The 15,736-nt window shown below is 48.4% G+C and overlaps 1 protein-coding gene across 1 annotated transcript in view; it reads right to left on the bottom strand.

The window, feature by feature from the left end:
- The window catches only part of CFAP46 (cilia and flagella associated protein 46), a 70,601-nt gene that overhangs the window by 18,860 nt on the left and 36,005 nt on the right, over window positions 1–15,736 (bottom strand). The window contains exons 35-43 of the mRNA XM_076069230.1: window positions 14,233–14,305; window positions 13,743–13,871; window positions 12,815–13,057; window positions 12,393–12,499; window positions 11,538–11,690; window positions 10,928–11,059; window positions 7,735–7,870; window positions 5,757–5,960; window positions 2,914–3,111 (exon numbers count right to left, since the gene is read on the bottom strand). Of these exons, the coding sequence (XP_075925345.1) occupies window positions 2,914–3,111; window positions 5,757–5,960; window positions 7,735–7,870; window positions 10,928–11,059; window positions 11,538–11,690; window positions 12,393–12,499; window positions 12,815–13,057; window positions 13,743–13,871; window positions 14,233–14,305 (1,375 nt within the window). The remainder of the gene's footprint in view (window positions 1–2,913; window positions 3,112–5,756; window positions 5,961–7,734; window positions 7,871–10,927; window positions 11,060–11,537; window positions 11,691–12,392; window positions 12,500–12,814; window positions 13,058–13,742; window positions 13,872–14,232; window positions 14,306–15,736) is intronic.

Genomic DNA, 15,736 nt, shown 5'->3' with positions numbered 1-15,736 from the left:
AATCAGAATAATTAATAATAATTTAGTACATTTAGTCTTGCTATTAACATACTTGTGAAAAAATAAGAATAGGTTTTACCCTTTCTGGCAATAAAAAAATGTGTTAAGATGTTCAAACACCAAACAGAAACCTTTTACAAGGAATCATGTCTGCACTAACCATAAGTATTGTTCGCCTTTTGGCGTTCACTGGTCTGACACTGGTGGTGAGACTAGGCCCTAAAGAAGTCTGTCTCTGGTGTAGACCAATCAGTTTCAAAGACAAAGCATACAGTATATATTATCGGAGAATGTTTTTGTTTGCATGTTCACCACAAGTACGTGTGGTTAATGGAGACTTTATTCCTTGCAAAATGTTTCTATTTGGTGTTTGAACATCTTAACACCTGCTTTATTGCCAGAAAGGGTAAAAGCTATTTGAATTGTTTTAATACTTTGATACTGCCAATAGAGGTCCCATATTAGTATAAAGTACTTCTAGTGCAAGGCTATCACGAATGAAGGCGCTGTGTTTAACGTGGCCTGCTGTAGCTTCATATTGCAGTGTATATTTTAGAATTTGGACCGTGATGCCAGCGCACAACGGCCTACACTCGTGTCGAATAACGTCACAGGACCTTCGACGTCCACTGTATTTACGCGATCTAACAAAAAAAAAACCTGTATTATGGACGATATTGGTCGCAAAAGCTTACGTCTTAAACTGGCAAGTAGTAAGTGATGGTTAACGTACTGCAGCATTAACCAGGGCAGCCTGTCAGATATGAACTGCGAAACTCTGCAGCGAGCAGCAAACGCGCTGCTGCTGCTGGGCCATGTTAACAAACCCCAGATCCTCACACCACAACACAGAGCTCCTGAACTGCTTGACAGCCTTCTGCAGCCTCAATCCCCACCCGGCTCAGACCCCAACCCTGAGGCCAAGACTGAAACTCAGAGTGCAGAGCAAGTTGCCTGTAATGAGCACGTGATCACCAACCTCCTGGCTTCAACCAATTCCACGAACAATGGTCTAGATAACAACAAACAGTGGGAAGGCACGAACCCCATTGATATGCCTTCTGATTACACAGGGATCGGCAGCAAAAATAACAAGAAGAGCCATTTTTTTCCCGATTCGATAAAAAAAACCTCAATATTTCAACAGCCGTAATGCATGCGAATAACGTCACGAAGCAGTCCTTAAAGAGCCGCATGCGGCCAATCAATGTGCATGCATGTTACTTATCTAAAAAAACTATCGTTTGAATCCAACAATTACGAGGCTCGTTGGTCTCAAAATCATAACAATTTAACAGTCCCAAGAGTAAAATCCCAAACAGCACACTCTCAGACTTACACATAACTGTTTCAATATGGAATGATCTCGCACACTCACTGAAATATGCCACCAGTCTCAACCCACTTAAATAGTTAACTAAAACTCACAAGATTTGCAACTACTACAGCTAAGAGTACATTCGATATGAACCAAGGTTTGCATCAATTGTTTATTTATTCATTGGCTGGCAGGCAGGTTTGCACAGTGGTAATACTTGTGCCTCACAGCAATAAATCCCCGAGTTCAATTCCTGACTCAGGCACGTTTCTGTGTGGAGATTGTATGTTCTCCCCCCTGTTCTGTGGGGAGTTAGAGTGTAGTGGTTAGCGTGCTGCGCTATGGACCTGGCGACCCGAGTTCATATCCCGCTCACGGCCAACACCAGTGACGATAATTTTAACAGATCCTCGGATTCCCCTAGGTCGACTCGGCCTCAAATGAGTACCTGGTGTGGTGTGTAAACATCACCACTAGGGAGACAAAGGTGGTCGAGCGTGGTGCTGACAATCCACCCCCTTGTTCTGGTCTTAAAAAGTTCTCACTAACAGCACTTGCCCCAACAGTCTGTGAAGGCTATACGGGGATATTTGTCTGCACGGGATTCCTCTGGTTTCTTCCCATAGGTCAAGAAAACCATACATTATAAATGGTATTGGCCAAACATCACAATGCTGAAAATGTACCTGTAAGTTAATCAATTGGGATTACATGTGTAGTGACATCGTTGGATGTTACTGTGTATGCCAGCCCTAGAGAGGCATGGCGTGCGGTGTCTTTACATTGCGGACACCTCTAGGATGTGGGTGTAGTACCGGCCCTAGAGGGGCTCGGTCAGCGCTGAATGACAGCGCTGGATGCCAACACACTTGGCGTGCAATGCCAGCCCTAGAGGATCGGGTGTGGAAGCGCTGGCCATAGGGAAGGGGTGCTGAAGGCCGTGGACTCTGGTTGACCCAAGAGGAGACGTGACCGGTCAAGTATACAGAGGGGCCCCAAGTGGAGGGCTGGGGGTGGTCGTGGCTAGGGGCGGAGCGAGCCCCGCCACGGAGGATATAAGCCGGGCCCCCCAGAGGGACCGGTTGCTGTTGTTATCCTAAAGAAACCTTCGTCGGCGTTCTACGTTCTGCAGAAGTCTCCAACACGTGGACCTGGACCCAAGCTGTGATCCGGTCCATTGTAGCCAGTTACAGTGTAATTAGTGTAGTTAGCCTGGTGGTCCACCACCATAGGTTGTTATCTGGTAAAGGGGCAGTTACCCCTTTGTCTTGGTAAAGAGTACGTTTGCGACTCAGTTGAACTCACCACATGTAGCAACATTGCCATGCCTCTGGGTAAACGAGTGTTAAAATAGCAATAATTCATTCATTTATTTAACTATTTTACTGCATTCATACTAACCGTATTAATGCATAATGTATAAGTTATAGATTTAAAATGTTTTTACACGTCATCACGTGCTTGTCATGTGTGTGTCAATTGATACCCTGGACAAATTTGCAAACGCGATATTCAATCTCAAGGGATAGTCCAGGTCAAATATTCCGGTACACAAATAAGTCATGTGTGTGAGTGAAGGCAGCACGTGCCCGTACCTGCCACTGTGGCTCGTACAGCCTGGCAACACAGCCCAGGCAGTGAGCGGAGAGCAGAGCCACTTGTCCCCTCGGGGCCCCCAGTCCCCCCTGGATTCCGTTAGGGTCCTCATTAGGGCCCCGACTCAGCAGCAGCAGCGCAGACGAGAGTTGAGTCAGTGCCGTCTGCGGCAGGGAGCGCAGGGTGGTGCTCCACAGCTGACGGAGATAAGGACAAAGATATCCCCATGTAGCCTTTAACAGGCTGTTGGTGCAAGTGTTGTTAGTGAGCACCTATGAAGGCCAGAAAGGCACAACTATGAAGGGGCGTGGGCAGCACTACACCCGTTTGCCTTTGTCTCCACCATGCTGATGTTTACACACCGCACCAGGTACAAAAATCTATGGGAGGCCCCGGAACAGTTCAGATATTTGTAAGCAATGTTGGCTGTGAGTGGGAATTTAACTCAAGTTTTAATGTTCTTAGTGCAATGCGCTAAGCACTGCACCATCGCTCCCTGATGGAGACATTGACACACACTCACGAACATTGCAGCTTAGAGACTAGGTATGGTTTTGGAGGGTTGACTCAGCCCATCATCAGTCCCTCTCATCATGGTTGCTAAAATGGTGACCACATTGTGGGGAAAACAACAGTGATTGTCCTGTGGATACAGTGAGGGAAAAAAAGTATTTGATCCCCTGCTGATTTTGTACGTTTGCCCACTGCCAAAGAAATGATCAGTCTATAATTTTAATGGTAGGCTTATTCGAACAGTGAGAGATAGAATAACAACAACAAAATCCAGAAAAACGCATGTCAAAAATGTTAGAAATTGATTTGCATTTTAATGAGGGAAATAAGTATTTGAACCCTCTGCAAAACATGACTTAGTACTTGGTGGCAAAACCCTTGTTGGCAATCACAGAGGTCAGATGTTTCTTGTAGTTGGCCACCAGGTTTGCATACATCTCAGGAGGGATTTTGTCCCACTCCTCTTTGCAGATCTTCTCCAAGTCATTAAGGTTTCGAGGCTGACGTTTGGCAAATCGAACCTTCAGCTCCCTCCACAGATGTTCTATGGGATTAAGGTCTGGAGACTGGCTAGGCCACTCCAGGACCTTAATGTGCTTTTTCTTGAGCCACTCCTTTGTTGCCTTGGCCGTGTGTTTTGGGTCATTGTCATGTTGGAATACCCATCCACGACCTATTTTCAATGCCCTGGCTGAGGGAAGGAGGTTCTCACCCAAGATTTGACGGTACATGGCCCTGTCCATCGTCCCTTTTATGCGGTGAAGTTGTCCTGTCCCCTTAGCAGAAAAACACCCCCAAAGCATAATGTTTCCACCTCCATGTTTGACGGTGGGGATGGTGTTCTTGGGGTCATAGGCAGCATTATTCCTCTTCCTCCAAACACGACGAGTTGAGTTGATGCCAAAGAGCTCCATTTTGGTCTCATCTGACCACAACACTTTCACCCAGTTGTCCTCTGAATCATTCAGATGTTCATTGGCAAACTTCAGACGGGCATGTATATGTGCTTTCTTGAGCAGGAGGACCTTGCGGGCGCTGCAGGATTTCAGTCCTTCACGGCGTAGTGTGTTACCAATTGTTGTATGGTCCCAGCTGCCTTGAGATCATTGACAAGATCCTCCCGTGTAGTTCTGTGCTGATTCCTCACCGTTCTCATGATCATTGCAACTCCACGAGGTGAGATCTTGCATGGAGCCCCAGGCCGAGGGAGATTGACAGTTCTTTTGTGTTTCTTCCATTTGCGAATAATCGCACCAACTGTTGTCACCTTCTCACCAAACTGCTTGGCAATGATCTTGTAGGCCATTCCAGCCTTGTGTAGGTCTACAATCTTGTCCCTGACATCCTTGGAGAGCTCTTTGGTCTTGGCCATGGTGGAGAGTTTGGAATCTGATTGATTGATTGCTTCTGTGGACAGATGTCTTTTATACAGGTAACAAGCTGAGATTAGGAGCACTCCCTTTAAGAGTGTGCTCCTAATCTCAGCTCGTTACCTGTATAAAAGACACCTGGGAGCCAGAAATCTCTCTGATTGAGAGGGGGTCAAATACTTATTTCCCTCATTAAAATGCAAATCAATTTATAAAATTTTTGACATGCGTTTTTCTGGATAATTTTTATTGTTATTCTGTCTCTCACTGTTCAAATAAACCTACCATTAAAATTATAGACTGATCATTTTTCTTCGTTAGTGGGCAAACGTACAAAATCAGCAGGGGATCAAATACTTTTTTCCCTCACTGTAGATGTATCCATAGGGATTTGGAAAGTCTACTACTGGCTTTGGGATGTAAACAGGAGATCAGCACCAATGTCTCAAAGCTCATTTGAGGCTTGCCATTATAATGCGAAACAGCGGATTGGGACTCCACTTGTTCCGTCTGTATGGTATAGAGTGTTGCCCCCTCCCATGCGTTAGTTCTCCAAGTGCTCCTGGTTTTCTCTCACATGTAAACACGAATTCATTCGCTCAAAACATCTTAATATGTATGGGAATGCAGAACTTGGGTAAGTGTTGGCACCGGATCACCGGCCGGCTGCCTTCTCGCTTGTCTTTGGTTGCAATTATTATTATTACAATAATCATGGTAGTTGCGACAGAAGAGTGATTAAGAATGCAACTGATCACCAGTGAGGGAGTGAGTGACTGGAGTGAAGCAGTGAGTGCTGGAACATCAAATGAAATGGAACAAGGGCTGAAAATTGCACCATAAATTATCTGGACTGGTCACAAGAGGCGATCGTCAGGTCCCAAGAACAGACAGGCCCAGGTATGAAGGAATTAAACGCCTGCGTGGTGCCACTCCAACTGGTGCCACCCCTCTCTCACCACGTGCCGCTCCGCTGGCGAGCGCTGCTCCTGCAGTAACGTGTCAAGGTGGCGCTCCACGCGGCGCTGCAGGGCAGAACGCCCAGTCGCGTGGGCTCGCTCTGCCCGCTCCGAGCGCTCGCGCTCCTCCATGCCCAGCTGAAGCAGCTGCACCAGCTGCAGCTTCACGGAGGCCAGGCAGCACGCGGGCAGCGCCTGTGCACTCTTGAGACATCAACACGTGGCACCAGTCGGGGTGAATGGGTGAAGCTACTTCTTGAATCAAGATGTCATCGTGGGCGGTGGCATGGCCCAGCAGGAGCATGCGTACTTCTTGCTGAAGTGGTTCGTGACTCGAAAGCAGCAGGCTACCCTGGTTATTTACTGCAGTGTGGATTAAGCGTAAAATACTACACGCCATCTGCTTCGCTTACAGTGGTGGTTAAATAAAGATCCCCTGATGTGGGCACGGGGGGTAGTTTTTACATGATTCCCCTCTTCTGCCCTTCCTTTTCCTTCTCTCCTCCCCATATACATTGTCATGTCCCCCGCACGTGATCCCCACCTGGGGAAGTGAGCCCAGTTTCCCCCCTGAATTGGGCGCTGTCGTGCCAAAGTCAGGCTGTTGTTTGCAGAATTTCTGTTCCCCTTCCGTTCTGCGATCGATGCTTTGTACCGGGATCGCGTTGAGTTGTAATGAAAACAAAAAAGATCCTCTGCCATCATTAGAAATGAGTAGGCCATTGCCAAATTATGGATGCACATAGCAACACCGATCTAGACTGTGAATCCACTGCAAACTGTTTCTGTGCTTCCTTGGTGACTGCCCTCTGCTGTAAGAATGATAGTGCCGATGCCAAACATGCTGAAGTATTTTATTATTACTCTTAGGTTCTTTTGGTAAAGTCACGTAGATAGGAACATAAATAAATACTAGACCACAATGTTTAGATCGTAACAACAAGCGATCGTCCTCAGGTGAAAGAGAGAAACATGCCTCTGTGACGAGGCATTATATAGAGGGGGAGGGGGGAAGGCCGTAAAAGGGGGCGAGAGGGTGGGGATAAAATTCAAAGAGGGCTTGGGTGAGAGAGAGAAAAGAAATGTGACAAGGAAGCTGAGATATCAAACGTAACAAAATTTAGAAATGTAATGCAACTCAGAGAGTCGGCTAAAACAACAGTTAACACTTTATCTGGTTGATCAACGTCCTTCAAAAGATTGCTAAATTTAGCATCTATCTTCCCGGTTGAAATTATGTCTGAGTTGTGTGGAAAACCTCCCCGTAGAGGCGGTTCAATCTTGATTAGAAGCTTTCGTGACTGCAGGATTTCATACTCTTAGGTTCTTTATATACTTTAGAGCTGCATATCATTATTGCATGGCAGGGCAGCAGAGTTTTAACACGTGAGCCTCGCATGAAGAAGCGACTGGGTTCGATTCCCAACTCGGGCGCCTTTTTGAGTGCCATTTTTATGTTCTCCCCCTTGTTATGCAGAGTATGAGCGTGTGTGCTTGTGTGAGAGAGTGTGCGAGTGCGTGTAAGTGTGTATGAGTGTGGAGTTTTTCCCCTGTTCTACGTGTCTCCTCTGGGTTAATTTTGAATGACGTTATGGGATCTTTAATGTCCACTGTAAAGCAGACAGTGCATTATATTTTATGGTTAATATGGGCGGCAGGGGTGGCGCAGCAAGAAGGACATGGGCTCGATTGTCGACATGCAAACTGTTTGGAGTTTATATTTTCTTCACCTGTTCTGCATAGGTTTCCTTCGGGTTCTGCAGTTTACTCTCAGAGCTAAACAAACATGCAATGTAACTGGTAATGGCCAAACATTCCGATGATGAAAATGTACTTGCAAACTATTCAATAGCGAACACACATGGTAGGAACATTGCCCCGAACTGAAAAACACTGGGCAAGATCCTCTGGATACTTAGTGAGGCTTTCCTGGATAAAACAAGCGTGATAATAGTGATAGTGCAGTGTGTGTACCCACGTGTAAAGCTGGCATTAGGGTCTGCGTCTCTCGGAATCCACGCTCCATTGTGAGCACTGCACGGCGACCCAGGCCCCAGGCCTCCAGCAGGCTCTGCCTCACCACTTCCTCATCCCCACTGCACCTTGCCTGCAGCCTACACACTCACATACACACACAAAGATTCCCCGTGTAGCCTACACAGGTTGATGGGGCAAATGCTGTTAGTGAGCACCTATGAAGGCTGGCACGGCACCACATGAGGAGGTGGGTGGCCAACACCACGCCCGGCCACCTTTTGCTCCCCAGTGCTCATGTATACACACTGTATAAAGTACTCGTTTAGGTTCAGATGACCTAAGGGAGGTCCAGGACCAGTTCAGTAAGTTATCATTGATGTTGCTTGTGAACGGAAAGCAAACTCGGGTCACTGGGTTTGTCGCACAATGTGATAAAGACTGCTCCCCACATTCACACGCAGAAACACACAGACACAAACACTCTCTGTGTGCTACCCGAGTGCCCATGCCACACGCTGGCACATACTCTCTCTCAATGTGCTACCCGAGTGGCCATACCACATGCTGTCCCGCACTCTCTCCGTGTGCTACCCGAGTGGCCGTGCCACACACTGCCCCGCACTCTCTCTTTCTCTGTGCTACCTGAGTGCCTGTGCGATACGCTGCCACACACTCTCTGTGTGCTACCCGAGTGGCCGTGCCACACACTACCACATACGCTCACTTTTTCTGTGTGGTACCCAATTTCCTGTGCCACACCAATACCCACCATTCGTCGCTAAGTGACGGTGACGTAACCATGGCGCCTATGCCAGGCCAGGCGCACTTTGAGGCTATGTGAAGCGTCGAAGGCTCGCTGACAGGAGGTCTCGAGACAAACCCAGGTGCCATGGATTGGCTGACTGAGGTGACTGGTAGATGCATTAGCTGTACCCCCTACTGTGCCAACTTTCTGTAATTTAGCCGCTCGGCGCTCTGCTCGTTGTTGTGAGCGTCGCTCCTCTGCCCTCCATTGTTGCTCGAGGGTGACTGCCTCCAACTGCCCAGTAGCGTCCTTTACGAGCCTCCTCCACTCAATTCCACATTCTACTGTACAGCATCAGTCCATCTATTCTCCAGCCCATGTCGTGCCCGTTTAGCCGCCTCTATGCGGTCAAACAGAAGCTGCTTGGGCATGCAGTGGCTGGGCATGCGGGCTACATGACCCAGCCAACGCAGCCTTGCCTGCCGGAGGAGCTCACTGATGGGAATGTGTCCAGATCGTTCAAGGATTTGTGAGCTCCTCATACAATCCAGCCTGGTTAAACTTAGGATGAATCGTAGGCATTCCAGCCTACGATTCAACCGGCACAGATGTTCCATTAAAGGGGTCCACGTTTTACAAGCATAGAGAAGGGAGGGCATGACTGTGTCCAAGAAGACTCGAAGCTATGTGCGGAGCGACAGACCAGGTAGCTTCCATACAGCATTGCGCAGCCGATGAAAAGATAATGCTACCCGACTGATTCGGAGTGAAACCTCTGCTGTCAAACTGCCCAGGTATGGGAAACTCTCCACTCCCTCCACAACTGCTCCATCACCAATGGGCAGCTGAGGGGGTGGAGTGTTTGGTGGCACAAAATACCCAGGCAGGTGCTTAGTTTTGGTGGGGCTGATGGTAAGGCTCCACCTTTTAGTGGCACACTCCAGTTTCAACAGCAGCGTCTCCAACTCCTCCTCTGAGTGAGCAGCAATCATCAGATCATCAGCATACATAACATGGTTGATTAATAGGGAGCCATCCCTCTACCGCATCCGGGCATCGATCAGCCGTTGTATCTGTATCAGATAGAAATTCCTCCGGTACAGCCATGGAAAGCTTCTCGAACTACGTGGTCAAAGATGATGTTAAATAATGTGAGAGCCAGAGGACATCGCTGTCAAACCCCTAGGTGAACAGGGAATGGCTCCAACTCCTGGCCACGTAGCTTTACCCGGGCCTGCCCACCATCATGAAGGCCTTGATTGATTGTGAGCAGAGAGTCAGGGACTCTGAAAGCATGAAGAACTACCCAGAGCCCTGGATTGTTGATGGTATCATAGGCCTTGACCAGGTCAATACAGCAGAGATGTAGGTCTTTCTGGAATTCCCTATACTTCTGCTGTAGCAAACAGACAGAGAAATGGCATCCATGCAGGACCGCCCTGGTCTGAAACCACATTGTGGCTCCACAAGCCTCTCCTCAGCGTGCCTGACTTTTCCCGGCAGACTAAGAGAGATGTCCCTATAGCTGTTACATCCTTCCAATCCTGTGGAACCCGTCCTGTGGTCCAGACAGTTGTGATAATGTCACGTAGGGCAGTCTGCACACAGATGCCACTCTCCCTCAGCATTTTGCTTGGGAGATCGTCTTGACGTGGCGCTTTTCCTGGCCTCAGACTTTGGATCGCCCCTTGCACTTCCACAGACGGCACCTCAGCCAACCATTCAGAAGGGGTGGCTACTTCTGCCAATATTTGAGGCACGACAGCCCTAGCTGGGTCGTCCCCACCTTGCCCCATGATGTTGTCTGGGCTGAGGAAATTCCCCTCCCCCAAGACCTTTACAAAAATGCTCTGCAAGCCTGCAGACCTGTTCCTGGGGGTCGGAGATCCGATTACCGTTCTTTCGCTTAAGGATGATAATAGGTGAGGCGCTGCACATTACTTTTGATGGAATTAAATAGTGATATGTGATTGCGGGCTACTGAGGCAGATTCCATCTCCTCAGTAACCCACCCCCACCACTCATCCTTGCAGCACCGCACGGCTCTCCGAGCGAAGGCTGCGGTAAGCCTCCTCAATCTCCGATGATGGATTGTGTAGATGACGGGAGTGAGCCTGTCGTTTTCTCTCAACCAGCTGGAACACCTCCTCCTTCAGCGAGGGTCTCTGGGGAGGTTTGGACTGCATACCCAATGCAGCTGTTGCAGCTGCATGAGCCAGTCTTGAACCTTACCCATTTCCCCTCAGCATCAGAAGAAGGGGCACGATGCTAACCCCAGCTGCAAGCGATGTTGTGCCACACCAAAGACAAAGATTCCCTGTATAGCCTTATACAGGAATCAAACTCAGGACCGCCCGGTTCATAGCGCAGCGCACTAACCGCTACACCACCGCTCCCTTGCTACACACAGCACACCCTGCCAAACAAACACTCTCCCTCTGTGTGGTACCCGAGTGCCCATGCGGCCTGCATGAGGGCATGTGCCGAATGGTGCCGCTCCCCGCTCTGAATCATCGTCTCCGCAGATCGTGCCAGCGCCTCGCCGGCCCTACGCAGACTGCTCAGCACAGATTGCAGCTCCCTGCAGCCACAGAAAGTGTGATTAATTGGTAATTAGGTTCATCATCATCATCAAAATCAGCCATGATCATTCCACTGCTGGATTAAGGCTTTGCTAAGCTGCCAACTCTCAAGGTACTGTGATGTAACAATCCAAAGAGCACCTGCTCTAAGCAAAGGCTGATTTCATGGTATAAAATGCTTGTGGTAAAACATCAAATCTGCATTAACATGTAAAACATGTTTTACCACAACCATGTGTGGTTAATGCAGACTTTATGCCTTGTAATAGGTGTCTATTTGGTATTTGAACATCTTAGCACCTGTATTATTGCCGGAAAAGGTAAAGCCTATTCTTTTTAATACCGACAACAAATGGCCCATAGACACAGAATGTACTCAATAATATTATTATTTTGTGGAATAAGAGCTGCTTGATTTAAAGTCTCTGGCTGATTGTCCTGATTTCCAGATGGGCTTGACAGTGACTTGAAACGGACCGTGTCTCGACGTCAGTGAACGGGCAGAAGTCCTCCCAGGGAGGCCGACCCCACGAATCTATGTGGGTCCCCTCGTAGGGGTCCCACTGAGGCCCGTGCCCCTTGCCAGTCTCGCAGTGCCAACGCACGGCCTGCATCAGCACGGACACCATCCTGGGACACATGACAAAGACATCACATGGCATCAAGGCAACAGCGTGGTGTAGTGATAGCGCAGCTAGATGGACCTGGGTTCGATTCCTGATTTGGTACCTTTCCGTGTGAAGTTTCTATGTTCTGCCCCTGTTCCGTGACCTCCTTTCAGTGAGCCTTCGACACTTCACGTGGCCTCGGAATGCACCTAGCCTAGCACGTGCCGTGGTGACGTCACCGCCATTTAGTGGCGAATGACGGCTGTTGTTGTTGAGTAAGTAAGCATGCAGAGTTTGTATGTTCTGCCCCTGTTCTACAGTGTGTGTGTGAGTGCGTGTGTGATCGCCTCGTGTGGAGTGGTAGTGTGACCTGAGTTCAATTCCCGCTCACGGCAAACCTAAGTGACGATTATTTTAACTGGTCCTGGGCCTCCCCTAGGTCGACTTAGCCTCAAATGAGTAGATGGTATGATGTGTAAACATTGCCACTCGGCAGACAAAGACGGTCAGGCATGGTGCTGGCCACCCACCCCTCGTGTGCTGTGCCGGCCATCATCGGTGCTCGGTAACAGCACTTTCCCCAAAGGAGTGTTAAGGCTATACGGGGGATCTTTGTCTTTGTGTGTGAAGGTGCCAGTGTGAGTGTGTGCTTGGGCATTTCCTGGGTAAACAAACATTTTTAAACTTCGTAATTATTGACTCTGGCATTGCTGGAGGCTCCCACCTGTTCTGCAGAGAGGCTACCATAGGCCCGAGGTGCTGCTCCTGGCTGGGGCATCGCTCACACGCGGCATGGAGAGCACGCACTGCCCGGCCCAAAACCCGACACGCCTGCACACATGCATATATATACATATACAATGACAAAGATCCCCCGAAGAGTCTCTAATAAGAGTGTTGGGGCAAAGTGCTGGGGTGGGTGTCAAACACCACGTCCGGTCACCTTTGTCCAGTGCTGATATTTACAGGTAATAATTTAAGTCCGAGTCAACCCAGTGGAGGCCCAAGATGATTTCAAATATTCGGCACTGTTATTGATCAGCGAGAACCTGTGAAGGCCGGCACGATACACGAGGGGGTGGGTGGCTAGCACCATGCACTTGTATAGACAGACACATAGAGAATCACGTGTGTGCATGTTCTTGCCTGGCGCAGCGAGTGCGGCCCTGCGCTTTGTACGAGGCTCTCGGCTCGGCTCATGGCCACGTTCCCGACATGCGCCACGTTCCCGCACACCTCCTGGGCGGCCTCCAGGAGAGGTCTAGCCCCGCCGCGGGAGGCCCCCGCCACCTTCAAAACCCTGCCAGCCCCCCCGGGGTATCCTTCGCCAAGGGAGAGCTGGGCCAGGAGGCAGAGACATCGGCCCAGACTGCGTTGCTCACCCAGCACCTGACAACAACAGCAACAACAGCCACCACAATTCGCCACAAAGTGGCGGTAACATCACCACGGCGCCTGTGCTAGGCCAGGTACACTCAGAGGCCACGTGAAGTATCGAAGGTTCACTGACACGAGGTCACGGGACAGACCCAGATGCCATGGGTTGACTAACTGAGATGACTGGCAGATGCAGCAACTGTGTCCGTTAACTGCATTTTAGCCGGCCCGGTGAACCTGACTCACGCAGGACCAGTAACAAGAGGGACCTGGGCTCGATTCCTGACTTGGGTGCTTTTCTGAGTGGAGTTTGTTTGTTCTCCCCCCTATCTCCATAGTGTGAGTTTAGGAAAATATGTGAGAGTGTGTGGAGTTTGTATGTTCTCAGGTTTAAAATAGACATAACAAGTACGAATAAATGTACCCTCTTATTTAAAAAGAATGAGAAAAGCTGAAACAATAATAAGTGGCGTATAACACGCTAGTACTGTACATGTGACAAGTTAATTTATTTGACTGTCAGGTGGTGGAGAGTCTTAACAAAATACTATTTGGTCAGAACATTACGTGGCCTAACCGATATATTAATTATGATAATAATATGGCTGTGAAACAATATATGTTAACCTTATCAATCATATCCTGACACTGAAACCTTTCAAGATTGTCTTAACACCGAACCCCTATCAATAATCACCTGGGCGGTGGTGCGTATTTCAGCCAGCAGGAAGTGTGCAGGCTGTATGAGCCCCAGCCGCACAAGCACCTCTGCCTTGTCCAACCACACAGGGAGACAGGACACAGCCGAATGCCCGCCCTTGCACACCTGGAAATCACACAAACAACGTCTCACCCTGTATAGCATTTTGAGGCTCTTGCGGAAGTGTTGTTCGTGAGCACCAATGAAGGCCGGCACAGCGCATTCATGAAGGGGTGGTGTGACCAGAACCATACCCAGCTGCCTTTGTCTACCCAGTGTTGGTGTTTACACACCACACCAGGTACTCATTCAAGGCTGAGTCGACCTAGGGGAAGTCCATGACTGGTTTTATATATGTATTCGTCACTAATTTTTGGCCGCAAGCGGGAATGAAAGTCGGATCGCTAGGTTTGTAGCCAGTGCGCTGACCACTGAGCCGCTGCTTCCCCGCTGCACAGATGCTGTACACACATGCACACATACATACCGGTGAGAAGCTGTGTGAGCTGCCTCTAGTCCCTGCAGCTCCCAGCTTCTTCATTTCCACTTCTTCACGACAGCTGCAGCAGAGCACAACAACACCATCATCTCCGTCACCAAGTCGAGCTTTTATATTTTTTAACCAGGCGAGAGCTCAAAAGACCAAATCATAATATACAGGTTATTCATATGCATGAAATTCATATGCATGAAATTCATATGCATGAATAACCTGGGTCATCAAAATGACAAAAGCAAAAAAATTAAATGAAGTAGAGCCATTAAGTAAATAGAAGTCAGAGCAAAAACAACTGTGTCACATGAGACATCGAAAATATTGCACAAACATGAATAATTGTTAAACAATTAAATCCCCATAGTGTAAGTTGGCTCGGATAGACAATTCTTAGACTGATCATAGAACAATTACAATTAAGTTACAGAAACAGGTACATGGTGACCATACTAATAATACGTAAACAATTATATGTCAAATTATATTGCAAGGAAAGCTTTCATAAAAATGAGTAGACCATTATTACGTGCTGTTTTGTATGATGACAATTTTATACATTAACTCACAAATTCGTTTTAATGGGAAAATCATCAGCAACATTGCCCCCCTACTGGCACTATAATGCCACCTTTGGAGGCTGGTGCTGCATTCTTCTTCTTTCATATGGCACTGTGAAAAGCAACAGTTTTTTTCCTTAATGATCGTCATAAATGAATGCAAAGGTTCCTCATCCAGTCGAATGAGGTGGTTGACGCAGTGCGGATTTCAGCGATACCGCCAGGATGTGCATGGATGCAGCATTCATCGATGATGTGCTTGGATGGTTTGGACTTCTCCACAGTCGCAGTTGGACAATTCTTTGATCTTCCATTTATGGAACGTGTACGCGCAACTGCCTTGTTGTGTTCGAGTGCGGTTCAGCGTGCTCCATAGTCATCGTGGAAGAGAGAATCCCGGTACTTCCACCGTCGGATCGTGAACGATGTTTCTGTTTGCCAGTCCATAGCCACCCATGATTCAGACCACCGAGTGGTGGTGTCTTTATTTTCGGCTGCTAGAACCGAGTGGTGGTGTCTTTATTTTCGGCTGCTAGAACAGAGGCGCATATCCAGAACGGTTTCCTGGATTTTAGCCTTGGGCGTGGGGGTTCCTTTAGATCTTGATGGAGTGGCAGAGTGAAGTTCTTCATTATCTTGTTGTACTCCCGTGTCATCGCACCATCGCGTCGGATGTTGGCCGGAGCGATATTCGCCAGCACAGGAAGCCACGGGAGTGGAGTAAACTTTAGGGAACCACTGATCATACGAAGCGCGTTGCTAATTTCGACGTCGACAAGGTTTGTGTGAGGGCTTGCACCCCACAACGGGGCACAGCACTCCGCAGTGGAGTGAACAAGGGCCTGCGTCGATATCTTAAACGTGCTGACATCGCTTCCCCAGGTTATTCCTGCAAGTTTTTAAATAATATTCACTCATGCTTTCGTTTTACCTTTAGC

Source organism: Petromyzon marinus, chromosome 2, assembly GCF_048934315.1.
Source record: "Petromyzon marinus isolate PM22_M1 ecotype Great Lakes invasive population chromosome 2, UKy_Petmar_22M1.pri1.0, whole genome shotgun sequence".
NCBI lineage: Eukaryota > Metazoa > Chordata > Hyperoartia > Petromyzontiformes > Petromyzontidae > Petromyzon > Petromyzon marinus.
This window is presented reverse-complemented; position numbering and strand designations above follow the sequence as displayed.